Source organism: Ixodes scapularis, unplaced genomic scaffold (assembly GCF_016920785.2).
Source record: "Ixodes scapularis isolate PalLabHiFi unplaced genomic scaffold, ASM1692078v2 PGA_scaffold7__128_contigs__length_106722199, whole genome shotgun sequence".
NCBI classification, from domain to species: domain Eukaryota; kingdom Metazoa; phylum Arthropoda; class Arachnida; order Ixodida; family Ixodidae; genus Ixodes; species Ixodes scapularis.
Genome location: NW_024609882.1, coordinates 9,584,697 through 9,608,486, shown reverse-complemented (window position 1 = coordinate 9,608,486; position 23,790 = coordinate 9,584,697). Strand labels below are relative to the sequence as shown.

Genomic DNA, 23,790 nt, shown 5'->3' with positions numbered 1-23,790 from the left:
TCGCACGCTGCGCACGTTTCTGAAACTGCGAACGACGTCGAAATTAGAGATAGCGGGGAGGCTTAGGACGCCACGCTTTTGTGTGTGCGAGTGAGCGTGTTTTAAGCCTCCCGAAGGCCCTGACGCGACGGCGCCCGTTCAGCGGGCCTGTCAGCCCACGACCGCTAGACAAAACGATACGCGGCAAAATTTGCGACGATCTCGAGGACGAGCTTGAGCGCCCGTTATAGGTTTTTGTTCGTTCGTTCGTTTTATTCTGTTCTTTTTATTAAGTTCCGATTTGCGAAACAACGCATCTCCGATGCGTGAAGATCAAATGGCTGTTACTGGATTTCGAAACTCGAGCTGACTGCATTGAACGCCGAGGACTAAATACGAGCGTAGCTCGGATTTCAGTGTCATTTTCGAAAGCACTTTAGAAGACATGACGGAAAATTACAGTCGAACATAATGTTTTCTGTTTTAGAAGAATCTGAATGCAAATGGTCGCCGTCTTCCGAGTTTTAGAGGCGTCGTTTTAGCTTTCATATGTTCGCGCAAAAAAAAAAGCTTTACAGTATCGTGTTACGTTCGCGCGCTTGTGTCGGTCCTTGAAGGTTTGTTCAGACAGAGGCGTTTGACTAGGTTAGGTTAGTTTACGACCGCTTACGCCGGGAGTCCCCAAGACATCCGTGCTTCGAATGAAACGTGGCGCGACAGGTTAAAGTAGTAGCTCTGCATGCCGACATGCGAAACACGAATATCCAGGTGACTGCTCACGTAACGTAAGAAATCGTAAGAAAACGCCCCGGTATGAACCGATTTTTAGCCTATAACGTTCTACGTTTGAGCGCATATAAGCTATGAAAAGAGGAGCGATACCTACAGTAAGAAGCATTGTACCCAGCGTCTCTGTGCCCCGGATTATTTGAAGATAATTTTGAACGAAATCAGAAGTTACATCGAATATGTCTAAGTTTAGATTTGTGATAGAATTAGTATCTGTGAACAAAAAAAGATCAGTAAAATACATTACTTACTGCTTTTTCAACCGACATTTTTTTATTGGTAAGCAATTATAAAACCGGTAATGTGCGTGATTCCTCAGCTACTCTGCTCATTTTTACATTAAAAAGGTACTCCCGCGTTTTCTTTATAATCCTCCATTTGCCTCAAAATTTGCTGAGTATACCGACAAGCATTGCTGAAAAATCAACTGACATATTTGGCCAAAATCAATTTGTTTTGCGAAGTTATTGAATTTAAAAATTTGGTTCCCACCGCGTTTCTTAAAGTGAATGTCTCTACTGGCAAGAATGAAAAACTGACGTTAGGGAAAGGCAGGCGTTCACTCTTTGGACAATTTACTTTGTTACCAATGGATTACAAGCAGTTTCATGATGCCAAATGAGTGATTTGCAAGCTCGCTCTAGCACCCTCGCAGCAGCACGAAACAAATGCCCGGCGTAGTCACTCCCTGAAGAAGTTATGTGGACCCCGAAGTTTTGGGAACCGATTGTTTCTGAGCTTTTGTTTTGAGATATCTTTGTTTCGCATTGTTTTCCCCAACCAGACAGATTTCTGTCGAAGATGTTTACTTTCAAGTTTTTTAGACCGTCCGCTCGATCTGAAAGCCTGCTTTCCCCTGACGTCACGGCACTGAAAAGAGCCGGTACATGTGAATGTTTGGTTTTGGGATGAATTTCAGAAGTAAATTTTACAATAACTATTCTGAATTTCGCGACACTAAGAACATACAAGAAAGGCCGGTGATTCCAAAATTATAGTTAGTTAAGGTATAGTTTAAAAAACTCGCTGGAGTACCTTTTTAAGTCCAGGTGGCAGCCGACTTTACGAGCTGATGCGACCAATCAAAGAGCATGACAAGCGCGCCATCATGGCGCTAAAAATGTTTCTGAACATCGTGTATTGTCGCTGAACCAATCATGAAAAAAAAACCTAGTGACTCGCGCTTTCGAGGCTGCATGATTGGTCCCACTACCTGTAGCGTCGGCAGCGTTTGGATGTAAAGTGGCCACTAAAGTGTTTTTTGACATCATCGTTCGATTTTCATAACACGACCTACGAGCTCTAAGCACCGTAAGCAAACCCAAAATTCCATCCACGTGCAACCGATTTATATATTAAAGAGGTGATCAAAATGTTGTGCCACATGCCATTGTCGCAGAATGACAGATGGCGCCACCTAAAACCCTGCTGCATCAGGTCGAACGACGAACGGCGCTTGTCTACCACTCACGAGCGATGGGCTCCCGCGTCGACGAGTGGGATCGGTCCATGTGGGAACATGCATCGTTCGCGAGTGACTGACAAGCGCAATCCGTTGTTCGACCATGTTCAGCAAGTTTCGGTAGAATCATCTATCATTCTGCGACAAAGGTATGTGTCGCAAACTTTAACCCCTTTATTTGGTATGCAAATTGGCCGCGCACGAATGAATTTTTTTTAGGATGCTTAGAGCTCGTAGAGTAAGTTATGACAATAAATTCGGGATCTAAAACGGCCCTTTTAGTCTGAAACTAAGTATAGGAGAAGTCGGTTAGATCACGACATGCTCGAACTGTTTTCTACGTTTTGAGTTTATCCGCGTTATAAAGCGTGAATTCAACGTGCTCTTTATTAAACAAGAACTGAGTTCACGAAAACAATTCACATTATTTATTTGTATTTAGTGAAAAAAGTACCACATGTGTAGCTGATATGCAGCAGTATTACGAATATGTTGTTTTGTTTTATTCTAGAAACACGCGGGCGAAGCATTATAGAGCGATCAAGAAGTCTGATTTTCGTTTGAACCTAAAAATATAATACGAGTCGTGCGGTTTTATAAGTAAATGAAACGAGCGAGGTATAGCCTCTTGATGCGATGCGAATTTCACATTCCGACTGTTTATACAAATGAATGTTTACCAAAAGAGACCAGAAATGCCCAAATTTGACAGCTAAACAAGAACAATAAAAAACAACCCTCGTGCAAACGCCGCAAAAGTTGACGAGCTGACAAAACATAGTTTTACCAACTTGGCGAAACTTTCCTCATATTTTGTTTTTACAAAATAAAATATTAGAGTGAAAACATTTTGACGGTGTGAAATTTCCTCTAGGGGGCACCGCTTCTCTAATCCGCTTCAACGCAAATAAAGCCGACGACAAGAAAATAAAAAAAAAACTAATATATATATATATAAATAGTAAAAAAAAAAAAAACGGGCAACGTCAGAAATTTTAGGTTGAGTGGTTTTTGAAAGCTAAAAGAAGCCGCTGCTTCCACGAGAAAGCTACTTCTCTGTCGGAAACACAAACCACAAAGCTTACGCGAAAAAAAAAATGCGATCTCGCGGCACCCCTCGTCTAAAATACGAGAAACTCGCAGCGACTGCCTTGACAGCGCCACGACAGGCTCCATTAGAGTTTGCTGGAAGTCAAGGGTTACAGGAAGGCGGCTGACGTCGCGGAAACAAAACAAAAATATACGAGTGATCTTATGTCAGCACCTTATCTTGTTTTGGAAGTGTTCAAAAAGCTCGCCGCGTGCCGCCGTAAAAAATAAAGAAAAACAAGTCTCACTTACGGGAGGAGCGCGTGGCCATAAATATATTTGTCAACATTGTGAAATATGTCCAGGAATAAATAATACCCAGCGGTGCACCAGCTTTCAAGTACTTGGCTTCTGGCGCGGCGTGAGACAGGCTCGAACAAGAGAGAGTCAACGCGCGCATATAGCAAATACTAAAAGAAATGTCCCGTGTGCCTGCTTTTCCAGAGAACATACTGAGAGCCAATCAGTAGAATTGAGTTCAGCAATATGATTAGGCGAAAGATATATTTATAACTTAAGATTAACGTACGCGAAGTGACATTGAGCGTGAGTGATCACGTATAAAAAACGGCGTACTTAGTGCCGGTGGAAACACAATCAAACCGAAGGTGCAAGCGAGCTGGACAAGAATGAGGATAATAATAATTCTGGAGAAGTGGAAAAGGGGGGACAAGGAACAAACGCAAATCTACAAACGGAACTAGGTGACTGGTGCGACACTGTAAAAATACGCCTGGTCCGGGTATCAAACCAGGGACCTCTTCATTTCCAGTGGAGCGCTCTACCCAACACCAACGAGGTCTTTCATAATTGTTGGTACTCCGACTGGTAGCAGCTGTTAAAACCCGTTTGCTCTACTGACGCCCAATTCCTGGTCCAAGGTCTGACTAGTTTGTTGAGCGCTGCCCTAGAAATGTAGAGGTCCCTGGTTCAATACCTGGAGGACCAGGCGGAATTTTGCAGTCGCTCAGCAGTCACCTATACTAGTGTTCGGAGATTTATGTTTGTCCTTTGTCCCTCTTGTTCCATGGAATATCATTATCCGCACTTAATGCCATAGCCCAATTTTAATTTTAGTCGATACTATAGTATCGACTAAAATTAACTGAAATTAAAACTAGTTAAAACAAAAACGAAATTACCATAATAAAAACGTATACGTTCTTATTATGGTAATTGCGTTTTTGTTTTAACTTCCCCCGTAAATAACATTGACTGGGTGATTCGGTACAGTGTATGTGGGCACTCGAAATACACCTTTTGATTGGTTGTTATCGTGAACTACACCGACGTAATGCGCAAATATATATTTATCCGAAAGCAACTGCAATCACACACAGTTTTAAGACACGCGGCGCGTGGCGATTCTTGAGCTTCTTACTCATCGTTCCACACCAAGTCATATTGCTGCATTAGCCGATAAGAACGACGTAAGACCAATCCCGAGAAAAGAAGCATGAAGATTACAAGTCATGCCTCACGTTTTATAGGCTGTCACTGACTGTACGCTTCCGTAGGCGACCGACTAGCTTTCAGTTGCGTACTGTGCATCGGTGTGGTCTTCGAAGGTTTCAATATTACAATTTGTATTGAATTCAAGGTACATTAAACGACGTCCGATAGCACGACGTTTAGATAGGGTCAGCTGAACAAAATAAACACGCACAAAGAGAAGATAAAGCAAAGCAAATTGTTGCGTGTATGTTTATACTCCCGGAAGTTAGTCTGGTCTACACCAGTAGGCGTCTGGTGTCTCAGCTGTAGATGAGCAATCTGGCCAGTGCTGTACAACCGCTAACTTTGGGTATTTAACGTGCACCACGCAGTAGTGATACACGACCGCACGCCGGTACGATGCTAACCCAGATCGAAACAAGCAGGGATGGGGATTGAACCCGGGATCCCTGGGAAGAAAAGATCATACACACCGCTGGACAACAACTCCTCTTCTACTACGAACCCCCACGTGAAGAAATATTCTTTTTTTCTTTTTCTTCCTTCTACTTCTCCGAATAACAACTGCTTTTCTTTCTCCTCCTCTTCTACTACGAACCCCACTACAACCCCCCCGTGATGGAAATATTATTTTTTCTTCTTCCCTCCTACTTCTCCGAATATTTAACATCGAAGGAACATTTTCTTGCTTTCTCGTGCAAGCAGTTATCGCCCTTTTCCTCAATGGCAAGGGTCCGCAGGATTTCACTTCCCAGTCTCCTCCTGTTGTTTGCCACGAAGTTTACGTCGTAGAACCGTGCTGAACATTGACATGCAGGATAATGGGTCGGCAAATTTCCTCCTGCTGACAGGTTTTTCAATGACGTAGCGTGCTCCCTCATCCGATCGTTGATGCAATGGCCGTTTTCTCCAATGTAACTTCGTCCGCATGTCAGCAGAATGTGGCGCACCACCTCGCTCTTATTGAGATTTGTGAGCTGTGCCACACACCCTCTCGTTGTTGCTTCGCTTCTGGCTAACTTTGTGACACATGGAAGAGGCTTTGTTCGGAGCCAAACACACCACCTGAACGTCTTGCGTCCAAGAAACCTTCTTAACTTGTGGCTAATTCCTAGAACATAGGGCGCTACCACCACCGCTTGTCGAGTCTTTTTTGTTTCCTTTGTAGTTTCATCCATTAACCAAAATCCGCTCTCGCTGGTCCTGCAGAACTGCTCGCAAATCGCTACCAGGTGCGATTTTTCTCAAGACCGGATTTTTAAAACTTCGCTTGACCTGATGGTGACAAGGCTTGTTTAGGGCGTATAAATAGGCCGAGGTGGAAATACCTTGTTTCACATTGTCAGATTGTCCTGAGTCTAAAAGTCGGAAGCCTTTGCATGACGTGGCTTGGCATCTCCAGCACACCTGGTTACTGCTGAATTCCAATGCCAGGTCCAGGAATATGAAGGAATTATCCACGGGGAGTTCATGGCCGATAATGAGCCCCAAACAGGTCTGTTCTAAGTATCGCGAAACTGTTTCTCGACACCGTTCTATTCGTCAACCTTTGTGTTGCATACAATGAGAATATCATCGACGTACTTACACATACCTTCAATCCTTGGATCTTTTCATCTTTCTTGAATTTTTCTCTATTCCGCAAACCTCGAGGAAAACATCGCTGAGGTACGGGGCCATGCGTGACCCAGTACGTACGCTACTCCTTTGTAGATATGCGCAATTCTCGTGCGACACTACTGTTGCCGTCAGGCAAACACGTAGAAGCTCCAAGAAACTGTTCAGGCTTATGAGGCTGTCTTTTGGAAGGCTACGACTGTTGCTCGATGGTTATTCGAAGAATCGATAGCAAGTTTGCTTGTGGTATAGCGTAATAAACGTCCTGAATGTCAATGAAAATCCCGGAAACGATGTCAGACTCCTTCTCCCGAAGGAAGGCGATCACACTTTCGGAGTTGGGAATCCTGAAAGGATCTTGCACCGTACACTGGGGGGAAATTTCTTTGCCAGACAGGTCGACACCTGTCCTTGTCGTGTGTTTCTTTCCGAAGCTACAGCCCGAAAATAAAACCCGTCCCTCTGTGCTCTTGCTGAAAAAAAAAAAAAAAAACACAAACAGGTGGGTCTACCTTGTTCCTTTGACTTTTGTTACGAGACTTCTTTGAAAGTCGTCTTCATATATCTTGAGAATGGCCTTTTTTTGCTGATATAGTTATTTTTTGCTCCAATGGGAGGAAATTTTGAGCCACGGCTTGAGTCGCCTTTTCCCAATACATTTTAAAATCCAGCACCGGAAACCCTCCCTTTTTATGGACTACACAAAGCCTGAGGCTTTGATCCGCAATTAATGCAAGGTTGTTCTAAAACTAAATTTAAGATGCGCTTGGCTCCTCAGGCTCGCTAGGCAGTCAGTCCCTTCATTAATGATCTGTGATGCTTTCTCTTCGGACGCGTTTGATAGAATGTACCGTACTAGCGTCTCTTTGTCCACTGCTTTCATCTCTATTGGAATTACAATTTTTGGTCATTTTTCAAGCACACGTTTCGCCTACGCCGAAAGACTAACATCTCCAATTACCTGCATTGGCAACATTTCTTGACGGGCCTTGCTGTTTCTTCCTATGTGAAATATCCTTGTAAGAGGAAAGCATTCTTTCCAAAAACACTTTGCAATGCATCTTGTCGTCGTAATTTGGTTTAGGAATGTGTTGTAGCTGGAGAATTTTATTCTCAGAAAATCTGTGAGTAACCGTACTTGACGCCATATGACTCTGACCTGAAGATTTTCAAGACTTGCTGGTTTTTGGACGCAAGACGTTCAGGCGGTATGTTTGGCTCCGAACAATGCCTCTTCCACGTGTCACGGCGTTAGCCAGGAGCGAAGTAACAACGAGGGGGCGTGTGGCACAGCTCACAAGTCTCAATAGGCCCTGTCTAAAGGCAAGGTGGTGTACCACATTCTGTTGACATGCGGCCGAAGTTACTTTGGACGAACCGGCTGATGCATCAAGATCGGACAAGGGAGCACGCTACATCAGTGAAAAACCTGCCAGCAGGAGGACATTTGCTAACCGATTGTCGTGCGTGTCAATGATCAACACGGTTCTCCGACGTAAACATCGTGACAAAGAACAAGATATATTTGGAACCTGAAATTCTAGCGGCCTTTGCATTGAGGCAAAGGGCGATAAATGCTTTAGTGCATCTTCTTTCGCGTTGCACGAGAAAAGAAAAAGGAAACATTTCTTCGGGTCTTAAATATTTGATGGACAAGGAAGGAAGACGAAGAAGGAAGAGAGAGAGAATGAACTTTATCCTTTATAAACTTCATTCGAAAAAGGAAAGAGAATATTTTTCTAATGTGGGGTGCGTAGTAGAAAAGGTGAAAAAGAAAAGTAGTTGTTAGTCCACAGATGTCTATCGTCTTTTTGTTGTGTATGTTCATTTTAGTTCAGCTGACCTTATATGATGTATAAACCAACTAGTTCAGTTTATGCCTGTTGCACGTATTTCGCCACAAACGTTAACACCTGAACTAATAAAAAAACGTAACTTTTAAATATTCTGATATAGAACGGGTGAATAAATCTCTGCTACACAATTATAAATTTCATAGATAATTTTATTAGGTAAACGCTTCAATCGACGTTTAGAGAGGAAATTTTATTGGTGCATAAGCATGCCCCATCTGAGGTTATATACCACTGTATTTAGCGAGAAAACACTAAACCTAACAATCGAGCCGTGACGTACGAGCGCACATATTATCGCCGTCTCGTAACACTTAGCGCTGTCGCATAAATAGCTATGCAATGCTATATCTGACCTCGAAGTGTAGTGAGCTTATAGACCAGTCGCATTTGTATGAAGTGATTGGTTAGTAGAAATATTTATAAAACCCTTAGTGAAAAAAATCACCTAATCTATTTGACCTCTAAGTGTAGTAAACATATAAACCAGGGGTTTATCACAAGTTATCAATCGGTACTGATGTCTATATAACCCACAGCAAAAATAAAGATAAAACAAACGCAATAATATTGATTGCACGTCCAAGCGAGGTGAATGTATTGACCTGTCGCATTTACCGCAAGTGATTTGGTACAGATGTTTATGAAATCCGCAATAAAAAAAGGAATAAAGAACGACGAATATCAGTTTGTGCATGGCTTCTAGGCGTAGCGGAGTTGTGTCCCTTTACCTTCGAGCACAAGCTGCGCCGCGCCCTGCGCCGAGCTGTCGTGGCCGTGGGCGACGCACTGGTACATTCCCCGGTCGGCGCGCTGGACGCCGCTGATGTGTAGCACAGTCTGTCCGACGGCGCGCACACGGTTGCTGGGAACGAGCAGCTGCTGGTTCTTCATCCAGCTCACCGAGGACACCGGAAAGCCCCGCACCGAGCAGTTGAACACGACCGTCTTGCCCTCTTGCGTCAACACCGTGCCGGGGCTCACGCTCACCTTCAGGGACACTGAGCGCGCACAGGACAGTCATAGAAACAAATGTCAATGAGATGAACATATCGTCTGCTTCTTGCGTTGCGGTAACGTCAGAACGATGCCGAGTTCTGATTGGCTTTGATTGGAAAAATAGCGGGTCGATCTCATTGCTAGATTGAGGTCTACGCCCTATTTAAGGAAAGTGGAAAGTTGAGCCAGTTGGTTCATGGTTCTTTAAATAATTAAAACCGCCGAAAAAGATAAGGACAAAGAAGTGGAACGACTTGCGCCTTGTGTCGTTCCACTTCTTTGTCCTTGTCTTTTTCGGCGCTTTTAATTATTTAAAGAGCCCTATTTAAATTGTCAATCAGCCAATAATAGCTTGGCGTTCGACATCATCGCAACCTCTGTGCAAGAACCAGACAAATTTCCACTCCGGATTTGTTCGTTGTTCGTCTCGTTTTTAACACGGAATGTCTTTCGTCAGCCGAATTATATCATAAACCCTCGTTAAGAACCCGGATGGGTTCTTAACTAGACGGGACGATAATATTATGAGGTCATTCGAATGTGTGACGTCATGCGTGACGCCACGACCTCACGTGACCGTGATGGGTTCTTAACTAGACGGGACGATAATATTATGACGTCATTCGAATGTGTGACGTCATGCGTGACACCACGACCTCACGTGACCGTGATGTAACGTGACGCCATATTATTGTATCATTTCGAAAAATATGATTCCTCTCAAAAATCGGGTCCTCTCCAGTAGAAATGGCTACTTACATTACACTTTTTGTATCTCTGGACATCGTTACCCAACAAACCCTGAATTGGCTAAATCGGATCGTGTCATATTGCAAGATCCAGTACTGAAACCGCACTCACGATGTTCACACGTCAAACAAAAGACACTTTGCTTGCTGCAGACATGACAACCGAATTGTCCGAGGACACGTCTCAGGAATATTCAAAGCATGTTTGTCTCACATATACGCATGGATCGAACAAATCTGCAGACAATGTCTGCGGTTATCAAGTCATAAACCAGGGTGGGGGGGGGGGGGGGGGGAGAGGGGGGGTGGTTTGACCTCACGAGACCCCCGCCCTCTCCTCCCGCCCCCCCCCCCCCCCCCCCCTTTGACTTCAGGCACTGGCGTGTCACACCCCGCAGCGTGAAGTGGGAGCTGGCACGTACTTGTCACGACGACCTCGAACTGCGTGCGGTCTTCACCGGCCGAGTTGTTAGCGGCGCAGACGTACGTGCCAGCGTCCTGGCGCACGGTCGACTGGATCAGGAGGAAGCCCCGGAAGACTCGGACCCGGCCGCCGCCGCCGGTGGCCATGGGCAGCACGAGGGAGTCGTCCTTGCGGAACCAGCGGTACGAGGGCGCCGGGTAGCCCTGGGCGACGCAAGCCAGCCGCAGGGGGTCCCCTGCGGATAGCCTCACGGTCTGCTTCAGGCGACGGATGCGGGGTGGCAGGTAGTTGGACGTGTCTGCGCAAAATGCGACACGCGAACTAAGCACGAACTTTGATAGATTAATGAAGAAATGGATATGAGTATAGAGGCTTTTAGCAAACCGGTATTGCGTACCACGAACCGCACTACCTCACCGCCTTTGAAGCGCGCGCCCCGCGGTCAAGGCATTACTCTGGGCGAGCGTTTAAAGGGGCCATGAAACGATATCGAGTTGGAATGTTTATGACTTCGCAGAGGCGTACTGGTCGTTGTCTGGCGGAACTACAATCGCACAAACCGCGACCGATTCAGAAGCTTCCTTGTCGCGGTGGAATTGCGAGGATAAAAGGGAACTATTTATTTCAGTCTTGCCTTCGCAACGCTTGCTGGCGGAATTGTAGAATCGAAGCCACCCACCTGACGACAGTCGAGCGCGGATCATGGATTGGACACGAGAACTGCATGAGCACTCGATTTCGGCTCCTATCAATCGATGCCTCGGTGGACACTCGGGTAGGGGCTTGTGCCCAACCACTGCGGTGATGAGAATAGCCGAACAATGCCTGGAGCTCAGCACGCATTTTCTACTGAGCCAATCCCAACGCATGGCCATGATTAGCGCTGACGGCATAGTGTAGGCACCAGGTCACGTGGCAGCTTGTTGCGACTCCGAGTTCGGGGGGTTAAACGATACTAATATTTCTAGAATTTGTTTGGTGACTGCGGTTGCCTAAAAAGAAAAAAAAACTAAGGCTTCTTGATTCTGTTATCAACGCTAAGGAGTGATTCTAAGTAGTATTTAGCCACAATGGAAAACTTTTTCATGGCTCCTTTAAAAGCATGCTTCAAGGGCACCAGCAGTGTGGTACGCCGAACACAGTGACGGTTCACTAAAAGTCTCTAACGATAAATAATAAATTAATTAGTGATTCACATATTACATTTGTAACCAGTGTGCTGGTATAAAAATACTTCTAGGAGAAAGAATGAAACAAAAGGAGGACATCTGTGTCTGTATCTCACCGTCTGTGTCTCGTTCCCTTTTTTTTAATATTTCTGCTAGGAAGATCCGTATTTTACAAACGTCATTTTAAGGGCGTTTGGTAGGCTTAGTCCCGCGTTACTGCACGTGTTTTAATGCGAAAGCATTAACTGTCCCATGGAGCGGGCCGACGTTATCAGTTTGAATCGCGAAAACGGCACCTAGTTTCCCTGATCCCAAAGGTCCCATTGGCTGGCGCGCGGCGACGAGGCTCCCATTGGCCGCTGCGCGTATCAGTTTTAAGGACCACCTCCAGATGGCGCTGCGTGTCCGTGCCGCCAGCGCGCCGATAAAACTAACCGTCGCAACCCCACGTCACTACGGGCCCCGCGGCGGTTGAAACGGACACGTTGGCGCGCGGTCAGAGGCTTCTGCTCGTCTCGCCGCCGACGAACATGGCGTCGCCTCTAGCATCCACATCGCCAGACATTCATGCTTTCGCATTCACAGCTCATAAGAAGGGCTTAGGTGTCTTCCGAATTTTTTGTTTTGTTTTACTGATTATGGTGATCGGTCGTAATATGTCTTGATTTTATAGTTTGTTTTTGTTTTGTGTACTCTTGTAACTTTACTGCAATGCGTTTTTTTTTTGCTGAATATACCACCTGTTGCAAAGCGTCTTGTTTTTGTTTTGTATTCATTTATACCTTTAAGTTCGAGTGATACTGCTCATATCATTATACAAAAGACAGTCTGCAAACACGAGTCACCGGAATATCCGTCGTTCAAAGGCCGTGTGCCAAGTTTCCTCCTTAAACTCATTGCCATGCGGCATTCGAAGCACGGACCTCGCCGTGACTTGGGTTCGAATTTGTGTGCAGACTGTCTTTTGTATGACGCATATTCAGTGAGATCTCCGGCTTTGCTACTGTAAAAGCCCTAAATAGGTTTACAGCATGAATGAATGATTAAATGAATGAATGAATGAATGAATATATTATACAACATTACACAATACGACCGAACGCAGAAGACTCTGCGTTCTGATGGAGGTAATCAAGCAGCATAAAAAGTGCATGGTCATGGGGCTTGTCTTATTTGTGCGTTCGAGGTCACCTGTTAAAACAAATCAGGCGCAGTAAATTGCGCAGGATAATGGCGTATCCCCTGTTTGTGATTGGTTTACTCAATAATTTCAAGCCCACAAAAAAAAACAAAAAAAAACAACGAACGCCTCTGTTGCCTCGTCTGCTCTCGGACTCTGAATGAAAAAGACTATAATTGATGTACCTTACATATCGGACGGTGACTTCCACCATCTATGCGAGAAAGGTTTCTACCCCTACTTTTAAATATTTCGAGCCATAAAAGTTATTATGCGGAATAGGACACTTCCAATACTTATTTATTTTTTACACCAATCTTTCATTTCTTTTTTCTGCAATGGGTATACGGTTGTGAATTTGGCTTGACCGACTTCGTGCAGTCTACATGAGACTGAAGAAAAACGTTGACTGTTAAAGGGCAACTCCAATAGAAAACGAAACCAAAATATATGATTTGTGACACCAAATATGGTCACAGCCGAAATATTATACGTCTGAGTGAAGTCGCGAACTCCATTATAATCGATTTTAGAGGTGCGATTGGCTGTTCTTTAGCGAGCGGTAAGCGGCTTAGCTTTTCGCAGAGTTATTAGGAAGTTTTCCTAGACCGCGTTGCCCCCTCCGCTAAGCGTTCCGTAACGAAGAAGTTGCTACTGCGCCTGGGCGCCGATAGCCTTGACTGTAGAGCTCCCGGTATCGTAGCGGGTTGCGGAGGGTCTTGCGGGACGACGAAAACGATCTACTAAAACTCCCTTCTAGATTAGCTCAGTTAGAAAAGTGCTCATAGACGCCTGCTTGCACGAGCAGTACCCCCCTGACTCACCATTACTCGCCCCCTGTCGTTCGTCGCGCCGGACGGCTGCTATGGTAACCGCAGTGTATTCTATGGAACACGGACGTTTCGAAGCACAGGTCTAGATGGCGCTCCAGCTCTGCTCAATAGAAAACTCGGTTTGTAAACAAAAATCTAGATGGCGCTTCGAACGATAGGAGGCGGACTTAGGTGAATGAGGCTCCTTCACTCGCCAGTTGTGGAACTCCCGCGTAAAGGGTACCCCTTATGCGGGAGTTCCGTTACTGAAGTAATCTAGTAACGTTGAATTTTAGTCAACGAACAGTGGCGCAACATCCTTGTAATTCCACGTCATGGTAGAGCTACGGTTGATCGGTTGTACCGAATATTGTGTCGTCCCGTGGCGGCCGTACGGCTGATGAGCAATGTTGCCATCCCCCCCAGCAGATAGTTTCGGTTTGGCCGTAGACGCCCGAAACCAAATTTTGAGCAGTGATATTTATAAAACCACGCACAATATCGAGAAAAAAATGATACCTTATAATTCAGGGACGATGCTTCAGCTGAAAGCTTTAGTGATCCCAAATTCGAAATATCGACCGCAGTTACCCTATAAGGTAATTAATTCATTGTGAGCGCGAAATGAAGAGAGTAATTCATTACTCGATTTAGACCCGCTGTCGAAGTGACGCCTACCTCATCAATAGTACCAATTTTAAGAAAATAAAAAAATGACAGTATTACTTTCAGGTTATTTTACCAATAATACTATAATAATCGCGGGCATGCATGAACGAAGTGTTATGGGCTCAAAGGAAACACGAAGTATATAATATTAAATATGGTGCTATTTCACCGTACTCATTGGTATTTAACCCATCATTATGAATCTGTTGAATAGTGCTGCTTTATTTATTTTCGCTTATATGTTCTCACGGTAAGAAATTTCCCATAAACATTTTCCACCATTACAATAATGTTGGCGCTGCCAAATCTTCTGTGACAGAAGCAATATAGCTATTATCACCCCACCTATAATAATACTATAGCCGTGTAGGAACTTAAAAAAAGTAAAGAAAAGGCTAACGAGCGAAAATAAAAACCAAAAGTGAGGGCCCTGAATTATTGATGCCGACGATTTGAGCCAGCCGGCAGATCTCAGGATAAACGCTCCCGCCCGAAAGGTTTGCTTCTGCCACCTGGCTACATCCAGCCGTGCCAAACAGATACAACTCAATCGAAGACAGAAAACCAAACCGCCATTCTAAGAACCTTCAATTACTTGGAACCATCATAGAAAGCGCACACGTCATGGAAAACAATCAAACGACAAATACAGAAAACAAAAACATGCTGTCGTGCACACCTCAAACCTCAAGAAAGCGGTTCTCTTCACTTCCCCCACAAAGCCCATCGCTTGCCTCGCACGCACACCTATAAACGACGACGTAAGACAAACACAAAAAAAAACATCAGTCAATAATCTTACTGCCACGAACTGTACCGAATGATCGCCCCCCCCCCCCCCCCTTCCCCCCGCAGTCAGTAAGCCTTCCATAGTCGTCATGTTCCCAGCTCGATAGACCCATATCACGATTGAGGATTTTCCTTTCTATCGCGTGTGGTAAGATATCAAGCCTAGGGGGGGGGGGGGGGGGGAGTCAATGCGGCACGGCTGTCTTTCACGCGAACGCATTAATTTGCTCCTCGCGCGCCCCGCCACGGGCGGTGCAATTTACAATTCGTATCAGAAGTACGAACGGCAGCAGAGAAAACTGCGTCTGCGGCGGCCTAGGCGCAGCAGAACATGGGATCGAACTTCAGCGGGAGCATCCCAGCCTTCCGGCGGGACGGGGAGGAGAGGACAAAGTCGAAAGACGCGCTCATTTGCAAGTCTATGTCGCCCGCAGGCTAATCACTTCCCAGCAGCTTGAAATAATTCAAGCGTCGCAACGGCTCGAATGACGCCGCTCCTCGCGCGTCGCTGTGTCGGATACTGCCACGAGTGGAGTTGTTGTCGTGCTTCAGGCGTGCGTTTGGCTCGGGACGATTGAGTTTGGCGTGTGGGGAAGAATTAAGTTTTTTTAGCCATCATTTATGAATGGAATGAAGCGGGTGACGGGTCCCTCCCCTCGCAATCCCAAGTTCCAAGAGGAAACATTGAGAATTCACTTTTCAAAACGTCAGAACTCTCACGCTGACTACGTTTACAATATTAGATGCTCTAACGTATTCTTTTGTAAAGCAGAAAGGGCTGAAAACTTTGGATTCGCTGGCCACGACGCTTTACAGTTTTGCCTAATTAATGTAAGTTTGATTAGCGCTTATCACGAAACGTAGACTGTAGGTATCATAATCCTCTGTAAAAATGCCTGTTAACTATGACATGCAGTACGCTGCATCACTACCGGAGGATGGCTGCAACGCTCAACACGGATTCGTGTTGAAGCGCCTACCCAAAGACCAAACAAAAAACCTCACATCCGTACAAAAACCGAGTTTAAGAAAGTCTCGTCTCAAGGCGACACCTCTGGACGGTTGTCGTTCAAGGACTTCAGATAGGTTACTGGGACACGTCCCGTTTTAGTCTCACACAAATAGACCTCACAAGGCCAATCCGCCTGCACTTCATTTCCCTCCTGAACCGTTCAACCCATCACGAGAAGGTTCGGCGGATATTATCATAAGCATACAGGCTTCCCAGTCCGCTATCCTCCCTTCCGAGACATGCAAATGAAGACCGACAAACGACTCCCATGTAGGTATCTCAGGTGTCCCCGACGAAACCGAAGGAAAGCAGCGAGCAGAACCGAGCACATAAAGTGCAGGCGCGTCCCGTGCCCCTCAGCCTCAGGTAAAAACGTAGGTAATCATGCGCGCGTGTAAGCCTCCCCATTAGCATTTCCCGTTCCCAAATAAAAAAAAAAGAGACTAGGATCCAATTACCACAACGCAGAAGCAAACGAAGCACGCCGAGGAAGCAATCGGGACAAGGAGGCGAGGGAGGCAAGAGGAAGGCTGCGAGGCAAAGGACACTCTTCTGAGGAGAGCAAACATCGTGCGCCTCGGTTTCAGAGCGTTTCCAAGCGCTCGACTGGAGTCACGTGATTCATGTCCGCGTTTGCTATACGGGTAGAGATTGAGAGAGAGGAGGAGACTGGAGTCCGCGGGATCGACAGTACACCGAGCTGTGGTTGGAACGACAATGGGGTAGGTGAAAACACTAGATGCCTCTATCTTTACTTACTGTTCGAACGCGTTGGAACGCCAAACGCCGGCGTTCGGCGTTTGAACGCGTTCAAAGCGTGAGTAAAGACAAAGGCCGGTAGCTTCGCGTCTACTCACTAACCATTCCAACTGGAACTCGGTGTATACTGATGTCCCTGCAAACTCACGTCTGCCCCTCTCTCTATATTTCTACCCGTGTGCGAGCAGTGAGAGGCTGACGAAAGCGTTGGTCGTCTACTAGCGTTTTCGCAGTCTGTCTTTCGCGTCACGGGACGGCGCAACGCATGCGCACGTGCGACCATTTTGTGCAGCAACCGTGTGCCATTCAATTGTAAACGTGCTCCGTGGTTTGAGTTGCTTCCTCTCTTTCATCTTGGCTCTCTTAGCAAACGCCGAGCCGAGCCTGCACTTTAGCGGAACAAGCCGCATGAGACACGATCTTCATGCAAATGGGGACATCGAGTTTGGAAAAGTGCCAATCAATAGCGAGCCAGACTGGATGAAACGGTCGTCCTCAATGTCGGAGCAGCGAATCATGGCTGCAACGAGGGGGGTCGATTGAGTTTGCTGTTCTCGACGAAGAAAGTACGAAATAAAACAATCGCGAATAATTAGACCCAAATGCTTCTTGTCGAACGTTATTATTTTTTTTATTGTTTCAATTGCGCCGAATGACTTGTTTCGCAGATCAATGTTTGCTATAACGATCTTCGCTGTGTCACAGGCATGCGTATTGCACTCTAAGAGATCTGCTGCGCCTACTTTCTCACAAAAAACGTGGAAACGACAATCGCTGCAATCTGCAGATGGGACTCGGCGAATGAAGACGCTGCAAGTGTGTTTCGATGTAAAACAAACAGTGCATGGCGTGACACCGAGCACCAAGTTCCACGCTCTAGCGTAGCATTTAAAGTCACAACGCTGAATGTAATTTTTTCTTTGTTTCTTTTTAGATCTTGACATATTTTTAGTTTCGCGACTCGCCGAGGCTCCCTTCATATTATACAGTGAGAGACCTTCTCACGTGCTCTGTGGGAAAGGAGAAGCACTGTATATTTAGTGTGCTGTTAAGGCTTTTGCTAATATATGTGGTGTGCTGTTATGGTTACATCATGCTTTCATGGTCATGCAGAGAATGAAAAAAAGTAAAATTAGCCTATAATCAGTCGTATATTGAAGTAGCATAAAACAGGGCATCCGTTTTATGTCTTAAAGAGTTCGTCAAGTAGCGACGCTGGTCAATCGATATTATTATGATTGGACGGGTGCTTCAGGACTACACACAAAACCGGTCACGCTGACATGCGCCGGAGGCTTTCTAGCTGCTCCAGCGCACGAGTTAAGTACATATAATAAAACTATTTACCCAAATTGGCACACACCAATTAAGGTTAAGAATTTTTGTTTTCACCTTAAATAAGTTATTACTCAACGGGATGCTCGGTCTCCGCTAAACTCTAGCTTTAGCAATCCACGAGAGGTGGCAATATTAGAAAGCTTGGCGTTAGCTGCTTAGTAATGTTATAATTATGTACGAAAATTTCCGCGCAAAAAAGCGGCCAACGAAGCCCTCGAACGCAGAGAGATAAATTACTTCGGCTACCGGCATCGGGCATCATTTCCTCATTGCGACTTTCTGAAGATAGGTTATAACTCTCGAATAACATGATGGCAAGCTATAAAAATTAGCATCTGGTCTGTACCGCTAGCGCTGCAATCCTGCGAAGGCTAAGTGTTCGCTAAAACAAAAACGTAATGTGCTTACATTTTTTTAGAGACACCCGGTACATTGCTAATGGTTCATAGCTAAGTTGGCGTACAATAATTTTTTTTTTCTAACTGCAAAAATGTATAACCCTGGCTACAAGCGAGTTATTCTTTAACTCCACCAGGAATTCCCGCTTGTGCAGTGACGACACTTCCCCTAAACTCCCCGAACCTGACGTGCCTCAAGGCCGAGACGTAAAGCTCTATTATTTATTCGCCAAGCCACCTGAGAGATTTGGTCCGAAAAAATGAATTGGTGTTTTCGTAACGCTTCATTCGTTTACCTTGTGGAGGCAAGGCTGTACGTCAAGAAGGCTAAAATTTGCGACCAAAGAAACAAAGTGTTGGGCACAGAACGAAAAGGTCAGCTGAATAGCTGAGTACATTTTGTCATCCTTACTTCGTTGAATTTTGGTATTGACCTTCTTCGACGGATTAAATGTGCAACTGAGCGGCGCGTGGCAGAATTACATTGCATCAAATCAGAGTGCTGTTACGGCTAATTTTGATGATGGGGCATATATTTATATTTGAGGTTCGCCAACAAATCCTTGAAACTAAACCAGGTGTGTAGGAAAACTAGTTCAATAGTGGACTGTGCGGGCGAGCCGTGTTTTGAGCTTTTCGTTGTCCGTCCTGTTTCTCCTTCGCTCCTAAATTACCATGCCAACTGATACAAACGTGCGAAAAACTATGAGTGCGTTTTACGTATCAATTTAAGAATTAACGCGTCACACTAGGGTCCTGCAAATGGCAGTGGACAATATTTTTATTAAAAAGATACGAAAGCAGAATAATATTATGTTATTTATTTGTGATATTTCTCAATACAAGACGAACAAATTGTGTCTTCACCTTTATCGCGATCGCAAGTAAAATTAACGTTGCAATTACTCGACGTTCTGCCTTACAGTTAATTAAAACCCCGCTTCGGTCGATCTTACCATATGGGCCGCCGTGGCACAGTTACACGTGAAAAGCTATCCTGGCATCGGTCAAGACGACCCTTTGCAGAGACGGAATAAGATATGGTACCTCGAGGCGGGCTGAGATCTGTAAGTGGAACTTCTTTCTCAAACGTCTAATTGGACATGGCATCTTTTAGTAGGCAACCAACGTCATGAAACGAGAGCCTCCATTCTTAGTCTAGCGTGGCCACTTGCAGGGTAACAAACGTAGTACATGGCGAGTCCCAGCCGTCTCATTATCCCTCAGTGGCAAGAGGAGTAAAAAAACCGCGTACAAAAAGTTAAAAAAATAACCAATCACGAAAACAGAAGCATTAAGCTAGTAAACCACGGCTGCGTTTCTTCAGAAGTCAGAGCCAGTTCCAGCATGTTCATACTATCTCGCAGGTTACGAGTCAGATTGCTGCTCCAAGCTTATTCAAAACGTGTACAAACTGAGGACATTGTTCGATGCCAACGGTCAAAACACGAAAAATTGCCTCGTGTTGCCAGATAATGTTTCTCTCCATGTCAACGTCGCAGCTACCGCCGTTCGCTGCCGCTCCCCGCCAAAGGCGCCTCTTACCACCGCCTTCGCTTCGCTGAAGGAGTAATCCTCCTCTCCCTTCCCTCCATCCGTTCTCCATCGAAGCATCGCTCGGCCAACATCTTGGGTTACGAGGCGTTCCGGCGGGAATCCCCCATAAATTATCAATTAGCAAGGCGAGACGCCCAATCTGCGCCGAACGGAGAAGACAGCCCTGACAGGGACGCCGAGAAAACTGACGACTTTCCGAGCCAGTTTCCGCTTGCAGCGTGCGGCGTTCGCCCAGCTCCGACGGCACAGACTAGTGACCGCGCCGATGACCAAGCCGGCGGACTGCAGCCAGAAATCTCGCCAACACGACGAGAGACGAAAGAAACGCCATATTTCATGCCGGCCTCGGTACCGTGTTCCGTTGGAAGGATGACCGAACGTATAATTTAACTCATTCGCACGCGAGGGAAGCTCGTGTTACGGAAATGGCATAATTTATCTGCCTCACCCCGGTCCAAAAAACAAAGAAACAAAACCAAAACCCATTTGCAAAATTAGGAGAACCTCTGTAGGATGTCACTGGTTGTGACATAAAATCAGATTGCGTTGCACGTTGGCGCAATGATTGGAGTGCGTAATTATCGGAGAAGCTAACGCTTTTGCAATATGAACTTCATTGTGCCAGTCTCGAACAAATAATTTGTCCCGCGAAAAATCAAATACAAACGCGTTGTTTCTAAGGGCTTCTGTTCTCCGGAGAAATAATGTTTCTTAAAGCATGAAAGGCTTTTTTTTTTTTTTTTACTATAGTTACTTAATCCTACGGTGTAAAAAAAAAGTGTTAAAAAAGTCGGGAGAAAATTCAGAGCCTTTTGATCGTTTCGCAAGTGGCAGCTGCCGCAGGGTTGGCAAGACGCCATGTTGATTTCGTCTTTCGGTCCAGTTGTGTCGTTTAGTCTCGTCCCCTCCCCACCCCCCCCCCCCCCCGCCCCCCCGCCCCCCCCCCCCCCCCCCCAAGGCTACGCTTCTCTCCAGCTGCGTCACTCGAGGTGCCGGCAATACTTCTTGGGCGTCTTTGATGAAAGCCTTTTACGCTTTTTTTAGCGTATCGTGGAGAGGCGACCGTATACCCATTGCAGAAACTGATTCCCAAGCCGGGGAGAAGGTCCCAGCTTGAAGCGCTGCGCCCCATCTCCCTCAACTCGTGCGTAGGGAAACTGATGGAGCATTTCGACAAAAACCACGAGACTGGGTCAAAAAGGGACGGACAAACACAAAGTATCAATGATGAAGCACGTTTTAATAAACTGACTGAACAGCTACGTGGAGCGGAAAAAGCTCTTCCCACACACCATGATCGGATTTCGACCTCATCTATCAACGCAAGACATCATGCTTTGGCTCAAGCATCAGATGATAGACGAAGTGCAAAGCTCGCACCTATATACGAAAGCGATACTCAGGTTCGACATAACCAAAGCCTTTAATAACGTCAAGCACGACGCCATTCTCGAGAACCTGGAAAAACTCGGAGTGAATGCTCGCACGAACGACTACATTCAGGATTATCTCAGCAACAGAACGTCGCAAATTTCGATCGGAGGCGCCACGTCAGACGACATCATGCTAGGAGGAAGAGGGACGCCCCTGGGATCAGTCCTTCCACCGTACCTTTTCAACATCGCCATGATCGGACTTCCGGACAAGCTAGAAGGGATCACCGGGTTACACACCACCGCATTTACGCGGACGATATCACGCTCTGGGTGACCGGCGGCAGCGATAATTTTGTCCAAGACACGCTGCAAGAAGCGATTCGGGCGGCGGAGAGTTTCGTCGAACCAAGGGGCCTTGCCTGTTCCTTTTCCTCAAGCCGGTCCCGGCCCGCCAACTGCCGTCCGACACCGAGCTGTAAGCGCAGGTTAACAGAATCACCCCGGTCAGGAGCATACGAGTCCTAACCCTTAGGACACAAGCCGATGAAAACAACTCCGAAGCGATAGCGTCGCTAAAAGCAAGCGCATACCAAATTACGCTCCTCATCGCCCGAATCACCGGTAGAAACTATGGCCTGAAGGAGAACATCATGCACCTGGTCTGCGATTTCTTCGTCAGCAGGTTGGCGTACGCCCTCCCTTTCCTAAGACTCGACCTCGCGGAAACGAACCAAGCTCAACTGTCTCATCAGAAACTCCTACAAGAGAGCACTCGCCATCCCGCACACCACCTCGAACGAGAAGCTAGCGGCTTTAGGCCTGCACAACACGGTCGACGTGATCATAGAAGCTCAGCGTATATTGCAGCTGGAGAGGCTGGCGAAGAGTGCGACGGGGCCACCACATCCTGGGCAGCCTTGGAATCCGCTAGGAGAGGCAAACGAGGGAGAAGGCCGACATTCCGAGGTGGGTCAGGGAGGCTCTCGTCATACCAAACATCTCGAAGCACATGCAAACGGTGCATCAAGCGGAACGCAGAGCGGTGCGAGCCAAGGCGCTGCAGAAACGGCTAAGCATCGCGGAGGGCGTTCTATACGGACGCTGCCACAGGCGGCGGGGGCGCCATGGTCGCAACCGCGGTCAATCAACAAGGAGATGTGAGCTGCAATGTCAAGACGTCGGAAGCCGAAGTCGCAGAGGAGGTAGCCATTGCCCACGCGATCTGGTTCCGGGGGCACGCATTGTCGTCAGCGACTCGCAGTAAGCAATACGACAGTTGGCCAAAGGAAGAATCTCTACCGCCGCGGTGAGGGTCCTGGGCGACCCCGAGAAGACGTCAACGAGAGTACAGCTCATCTCAACACCGGCGCACTCGTCGCTCCCCGGCAACGAGAAGGCGCAAGGCGCGGCTCGAGAACTCACTCACCGGGCCGGGGCGCCAGGGGACCCTTCTCTGGCCTTTTTGACGGGAGGTGACAGGCTGGTCACGTACAGGAACATTCTCGATCACTAGGCTGGCGAGAGGTAGCCCTATTTATCCGTGCAACCCTCTCTGGACAAGAGGACGTCGGTGGCATGGCGCCGCCTCCAGATGGTGTCTTTCCCAGAGCCGCTCCCTACTCTATAAATGGTATACCCAACAGGTACAAGCCAAACTGCAAGCTCTGCGGAGGCCACCCCAAACTCAGACAACTAATGTGGGATTGCAGCAGGATAGACCGCAAGTCCCACCCCCTACTGAAGGAGATCGGCAAGCAGGAGAGCTGGGAACCCGTACTTCTCTGCGGCGCTCTTTCGGTGCAAACTTAACTAGTCAAGCTGGTCGAGGACGCCGCCAGGACCCGGGGGGTTCAGGCCGCCGTCCGAGGGGTGACTGGCGGGGCGAACCTAGGAGTCTTTCGTTCCGTAATCAACTCTGGCTTGGGCAAATAAAACTTCTTTACTACTATTACTACTACTACCTCCGAGTTTAAATAAAGAGTATGTAATACGTTGCGTGGCCTTATGGGGGTACGGAAACGAAACGACGTGTCCATGGGCTCAATACTTCTCGCTTCAAATTCGGCCGGCGAGAATGCAACGCGAATCGCGCTCGTGAAGTCAAGTGCCGCTGCACGGTCAAGGGTACTCTAGTTGCGAGCATTGCCGCTTGCTGGCGTCAACACGTGACAATCTCTCCTAGCAGTAATATCCGAGGACTGTACGCCCGATGGCCTATGCATAGCTTGCCCGTAACGTCATCCGTGGCGATGCCGATATTTTATTCACCGTGAGCATTCGGCTCACCGTGTTAGTTAGTTTTACATCGCAGAAGC

General features: G+C 46.7%; 1 protein-coding gene across 1 annotated transcript in view; it reads right to left on the bottom strand.

Annotated features, from left to right (window-relative positions):
* Window positions 1-23,790, bottom strand: part of LOC8040197 (Down syndrome cell adhesion molecule-like protein Dscam2) — an 86,247-nt gene that overhangs the window by 39,985 nt on the left and 22,472 nt on the right. The window contains exons 3-4 of the mRNA XM_042286470.1: window positions 10,415-10,714; window positions 8,976-9,245 (exon numbers count right to left, since the gene is read on the bottom strand). Of these exons, the coding sequence (XP_042142404.1) occupies window positions 8,976-9,245; window positions 10,415-10,714 (570 nt within the window). The remainder of the gene's footprint in view (window positions 1-8,975; window positions 9,246-10,414; window positions 10,715-23,790) is intronic.